General features: G+C 39.3%; 1 protein-coding gene across 1 annotated transcript; it reads left to right on the forward strand.

Annotated features, from left to right (window-relative positions):
- The first annotated feature begins 597 nt into the window (after positions 1-597).
- Positions 598-5,566, forward strand: LOC139465523 (uncharacterized). Its single transcript, XM_071247242.1, has 3 exons — positions 598-829; positions 1,319-1,492; positions 5,322-5,566. The coding sequence occupies exons 1-3, from the start codon at positions 598-600 to the stop codon at positions 5,564-5,566; spliced, it is 651 nt and encodes a 216-aa protein (XP_071103343.1).
- Positions 5,567-6,471: the final 905 nt, after the last annotated feature.

Raw genomic sequence — 6,471 nt, forward strand, 5'->3', positions numbered from 1 at the left:
ACAGGTATGAGGCAGTATTTTTACATTTGAGTAGATTGGTATGTAGTTACAATGGATTGGGGAAGCCTGTTATGTACACAAGACGGGTAATACGAGGTAAACATCTTGACAGGTAGTATCAACAAAAGAATTATGACTGATTGGAGTTTTTGATGAGCTGATGGTGCCGAGGAGGTATGTAATCTATACACGTACACGGATAATCCAAAATTAGTACTTTATGAACACTTAATTTGTTCTAATTGGCAAACGTTTCTAAGGCATCCAACAAAACAAGGCCAAACAATACGGCATTTATGGAAAAAAACCGCATATGCAATGACGATGTTTGGCATGTTGCCTGGTTATTGTGTACCCACAACATGAAGCTGGAATTAAAAACAAGTACTCGGAAATAGCATGTATATAAGGATATACCTTCCTGCCAGATCTACTTTTGAGACAATCATTTACTAAAGCAACTCAGGATAATACTACAAACGCGCGGTAGCACTTTCAAACCTTATAACAGTCTGTGTACCTCATTATTCGCCTAAATTAATTAATATATTAATTAATTTATTACAGAGACGTTAAACAGATATTACAACGCACACCATGTTCACATTCTCCTTGCTCTTCACTGGGTACATTGCAGCCAATTTGAATCCGTTCCTGTCTGGGGTCACCCTCAGACCAGGATGTGCACACGCCTGTCTGGACCATGCAAACTGCTCCTCGTTCTTCTACGACAGCAACAGTGGGGATTGCTACCTTGAGAAGTATGTGTATGTGGCCAGTGACCAGCTCCTGGGTCGGGAAGGTATTCAATACTATTCCCAGCTGAACAGTAAGTTGGTAATCTTTCAAAAATTGTTTATGATTGTTCGGTTTACAGTAGCCGTACGTTTCAAGTCTGTGACGACATTGACCCTGTAAATACCGCGGCAAGAAAACACTTATTGGCCTCAACTACAATCAGAAGTGAAATTTTGCTCTTCGATGATGCTGTCAGTGTTTTAATTATTAATTACGCGCGTCTCTCAAAATCTGAAAGCCAAAGTATTCTTCATCAGTTGATAATTACAATACTGATATACTTCCACAGAGTCGCCACAGGAATCCGCGATCACAACTGTTACACTGTTGCTTTGATCATAATACATAGAACTGTTTTTAGCACATACGCAAAATATTTTATAACTGTCTTCTCATCTCATGAACTGCTACATTTCCCAACATTGCACTGTCTGAGATCTGTGTCCTTTTTCTCCAGATGTCTCTTAGGACGTAACTATTTATTGAAAACTATTCTGTATGGTTATGTGTCTTGTCCCAGGTGCTTGCCCCGCCACCTACATCTACAGTCGTTATACCAACCAGTGTCTCCGGCTATATAGGTCGCCACTCATGCGTTTCCGAGACGCCCAGCCAAAGTGTGGAGAGGACTCGGGACACATCGCCTTCATCAAGTCTGAGGATGACAACATCCAAGCATCAATTGTTGCAAACGGTATGAGAAACCTATCATATCACCTCGGATATATGATTGATATCGATATCATTTGATGATCTTGCTGACTGAGTGTCACCATGGTCCGTCAGTATGAATATTTGCCCATGTTATCAAATCACTCGTACAAGTACTAAAAGAAATTATCATATACCTATCAATGATAAGAGGCATTTTGCATGAGCGGTAGCGACAACATTGTGACGGTCATATCACACCAACTAAAAAAAGTTAATTGTCTCTCGTAGTAATCAGATATACTTTGAAAGTCAGCTTCCTGTAGGAGAGAAATACTATTAGTTATACAGCATCAACAGAGGTTTATAAACACAGAGAGTTTTAATCGTCGACAGAATAGGAACCTGCAACCACTTTTTTGTAGTTACGTTGACAACTGTGCTATGGAGCCTATTGTCGTCACAAGTGTAAATTTTCATAGTCACAATTAACCGAGTTTGGTTAAATTGCACATTTTATGTTAATATTGTTCCAAGTTCCTTGTAAGTCCTGGTGGTATATGTGTTATGCAAGTGCATGTGTATCTTATTTGCACATCTAATTTCAACATACATAACACATTTTACCCATTGTTGACCCATTGCCTTATGATTTGTGCTATATTTAAACATGCTTAAATTGTAAACATGTATTAACTTTTAGCATGTTTTAAATTCGAAACATGTTTAAATGTGTTATTTTCTGAACATGTTTCGATTATGCGGATGATGTGTTTAGGTTGTGTTGGGCTGTGAGGCGATAGCTCACTTCATGTGGTTATGCCTAAATGCCTTTAGAGAGAACACACCAAATGTGTATTCCGTTTAGGATTTAAACACATTCCTAATCATGTTTAGATCGAAACATGTTTTGTCTGTATTTATATTTTGAACACACTTTTACAGTAAACATTTTACAACTTTAGGTTATGGTATATGATGAAAGGTTATTATTTATGTCAGTTTTCATATCGTACCCCACATCAACTGGGCGATATGGGGGTCAAGGGTTGATTTGGGGTATGATATGAAAACTGGCATTTAGCATTTAACTAAAACATTTATCCATGACATAAGCTTATGACATAAAAACATGTATGTCATACCCCAATGACATAAGTATGCAAATTAGATAACCGGAAGTGGATTTTTTTTCGCCGGTGCACGTGAGTAAGCGTTTACAAACAACATGGATACCTTTGATGTTGAAGACAATGTTTAAATAGATCAAAGGGGAAGTGCTACAGTGATATCCGTGTTGACAAATGGATATTACAGGTTACAGGTTGATGGTACCGAATTTGAATTTGACTGTCATGAAGGCAGATTATCAAAACTTCCCTGTGGCCAAAGTTTCATCATCGAAACGCCATCGTCGAGCACGGCTAAGCAGACGACGAACACAAAGCCGAAAGATGCCCAAGGAAGATTTGTGGCTGTTGAGGATGGCATGGTCGATGGTGTGATCCTAGACAATCAAAACAAAAACACAGCCAAGAAAACTTTGTACGATTTGAAACTGTTCGATAACTGTCCAAAATGAATTTCGCCAAATGCACGAAATCCCCGCCAAACGAACTAGACACACTTCTCCGCAAGTTTTTCATTAGTGTTCGAAAAACAAATGGGGAAAATTATGAACCAAACAGACTCACGGGTTTTCAGAGCAGCATCGAGAGATCATTAAAACGAAGAGGGTATGGCTATTCACTCACGTCATCTTTAGAATTTTCACGATCATGGGAAGTATTAAAGGGGAGAAAAAATGCTATAAAGAAAGAAGGGCAACTTACCTAGGAGAGCCGACCCGATTGGTGATGAAGAGATCGATTCCCTGTGGCAGTCCGAATCCATTGGAATCAGTAATCCAATGAACATAATATACTGTCTTTGGCTCTACAACACAATCCATTTCGGGTTAAGAGGTGTCAATGATCACTACAACATGTGTTGGGGGGACATCACATTGCATGTTGATGGAGATGATCACGAATATCTTGAACTGTCCATGAGACAAGAAAAGAATAGGTCCGGTGATGTGGGCTAATGTTGCTGATCCCTCTCGGTGCCCTGTGCAGGTGTATAAGCTGTATGCCTCCACGCGTCCACTCGACTTCTGTCGAGATGGCGATCCCTTTTACATCGGCACACACACTTTAGGTATGCCTAAACTTGGCGATCAGTGGTTTATCCGCTATCATATTGGGAAAAACAAACTTTCCTCTCTCATGTAAAACATGTGCGATGCCGCAAGTCTCCAAACATCGAAACGACTCACAAATCACTCTGCGCGCAAACACCTTGTGCAAAAGTTGAATGACAATAATGTTCCGCCAATCAAATAATGCAGATAACTGGCCACAAAAACATCCATTCTGTGAACAAGTACTGTCATATTAATCCTGACCAGCACAAGCAAATATCCAACATCATTTCACAAAATACTCCATCCAACACCGTGACATCCCAGCTTGTTGATGAAACTCCCGTCATGCAGAGCGGCCCCTCGCGTAATGTCCAAATCGACAGTAGACAACACAGTCAGCGGTCTCAAATAATAAATGTTTCTGGTGTTGTCAACGCTATGTTTGCTGGCAACATTACTGGTGGAAACATAACGATTAATCTTGTTAAACCTCCAAGCCCGGTCCCACTCAAAAGACGCCGGATTGTCATCGAAAGTGATAGTGACACCGACTAATGCATCTACTCTGACCTCTCAGCCGCGAGACATTCTTCAAGTGAGAGAGCGGTTTGATTTGAAACTATATATTATAAGTAAAGTTACACCAGAGATATAATCAGATTACACAGAATCGTTGTTGTTACCGTTATTAAAGTTACAATTATTCTGCAAAAGTCTGTTCAAGTATTTTGTTTAAAATAATCCGAGGAACTTTTTTTCTCAGCGAAGGAATATGCCATAAAGGAGTTAAGAGGTTGTTTATTTTGGTTTACACGGCTATGGTAAACATGTATCACTACGCACAATCTATACGTAAGTTTTCGACAAGTTGCTGATGTTAATTATTCCTTTAAAGGGAAGCAAAAATGTGAAAATGATAAATAGAATTCATCACTCGTGTTTTTTAATATGGGTAATATCAACCTCGTCCCGTTAATCGGTATTTGCCTCGCCAAAGGCTCGGCAAATACCGATTAACTAAGACTCGGTTGATATTTCCCATATCAAAAAACACTCGTGATGAATCTTCTATATAATAACCTTTAGTCGTTGCCTGTAGGTAACAACAACATCTATCTACATTTTTTCTCTGTCTGTGATATTGATGTACGATTCCTGTGGCTATTTATTACCTATAAGGGCAAACATATCGGGGTTCATAAAAATCACGTGTGGGCTCGCGTTATATCACGTCATGGGACAACAGCGTATTGTTTCCGTCATCCGGACGGCATTGTTAACATCATTTGAATCTTATTAAAACGTGAGGTCGGAGTGGCGTCACACAAGAAACGACGTCATAGCTGAAGATTGTGGACGTGTGGTTCCACTGGTGTTGCGACTTGCTGTCCTAAATGGTAAACACTAAAATTCGTCTCTGTATGTAGATTTCTTCTTCGGTAATAAATAGAACATTATATGAGTGTTCATATCATACCATGTTTTCGACACAGGTGTCGTATACATAGTATGACATGAACACTCATATAATATCCTCTATATATGGAGACCCTCTTTCATTCACACCATCCACTGGCTACCAGTTGCCATATCATGGCAGTCATCAGCATGTTTCTTTCCTATGTGCAGTGCAGTTGTACAGTCATCATATCACACAAAAGTAACACAGCTATTTTCATATCAACAGACAATCATGTATGGATCGGCCTCGGACGTGAAGACATCAATGCTGGTTGGCGCTGGACAAACGGGCATTCTCTTGGGCCATACAACAACTGGAGCCCGGGACTAGAAAATTCAAGTGACCAGATTTATGCCAGGATGTTTTCTGATGGAATGTGGGGTGGTTCAGGCATCGCTATGGAGTTAAGTGCTCTCTGTGAGATTGACGTTGAGGTGGAGGACACTGCTCTTTGGTGTGAGGATAAATAGATTTGCATGTATTATATACCCAGCAAATATCATGACAAGATGTATTATTGTGGATCAGAACTTTTTTTATGTTATATACACATAACGTTCCAGGAACTCTTTGTGACCCTTCAAAAACATGAACATGAACTGCTAACCCTAGTAGAAGATGGAGTGTTACAATTTCGTTTGAACGGGCATGTCAGGAGATTTAAAATACAGAAGGCGTGGTAAGAAGTCTCGTACTCAACACCTGCGCTGGCTTGGCGATCCTAGGGATACTTAACAGAACCTGCATTCTTTCGTGCTTTAATTACGCACACACCTAAACACTTCTGTGTTGAAGAACTGCATAATCACTGAACAACACATTTCTTACAAACCACAGCACCTACAGGGGTTATCCTGATGTTGTTGGAGCAATGTATAAAGACGTCCGCTAGCAGGTTACACTCAACTGACTCTTTTGACTTTTGTGGGAAAAGGGTACAAAAGCCATTATTTTGTCAAGAGCTAGGATTTATAATTTGTCAATAAACTGCCAGCCCAAGCTATTCGACGCTATAGTAACGCCAATCTTAACATACGGATCAGAAATATGAGGATTTGAAAACTTAAACATTATTGAAAACATCCACTTAACGTTCATAAGAAAAATATTATCTCTTAGGAAAAGAACCCCATATATATGCTATGCAGTAAAATAGGAAGAAAGTCTATATATATATATATATATATATATATATATATAGAGAGAGAGAGAGAGAGAGAGAGAGAGAGAGAGAGAGAGAGAGAGAGAGAACTCTGACCGATGACTCTCATCGATTAAAAGCAGATTCTACAAGACAATTAAGGAAAATACTTTGAGGTTTATTTACAATATTTATCTAACAAATGTAAACCTTGTTTAGTTCAATTAAGACTTT

Source organism: Haliotis cracherodii, unplaced genomic scaffold (assembly GCF_022045235.1).
Source record: "Haliotis cracherodii isolate W230 unplaced genomic scaffold, xgHalCrac1.p SCAF_18, whole genome shotgun sequence".
NCBI lineage: Eukaryota > Metazoa > Mollusca > Gastropoda > Lepetellida > Haliotidae > Haliotis > Haliotis cracherodii.

Excerpts from the sequence above, each read along its gene's own strand:
- LOC139465523 (XM_071247242.1), top strand. The coding sequence starts at position 598 with ATGTTCACATTCTCCTTGCTCTTCACTGGGTACATTGCAGCCAATTTG. Across the intron at positions 830-1,318 it reads ATACTATTCCCAGCTGAACA|GTGCTTGCCCCGCCACCTAC; the intron begins GTAAGTTGGTAA and ends GTCTTGTCCCAG. Across the intron at positions 1,493-5,321 it reads AGCATCAATTGTTGCAAACG|ACAATCATGTATGGATCGGC; the intron begins GTATGAGAAACC and ends TCATATCAACAG.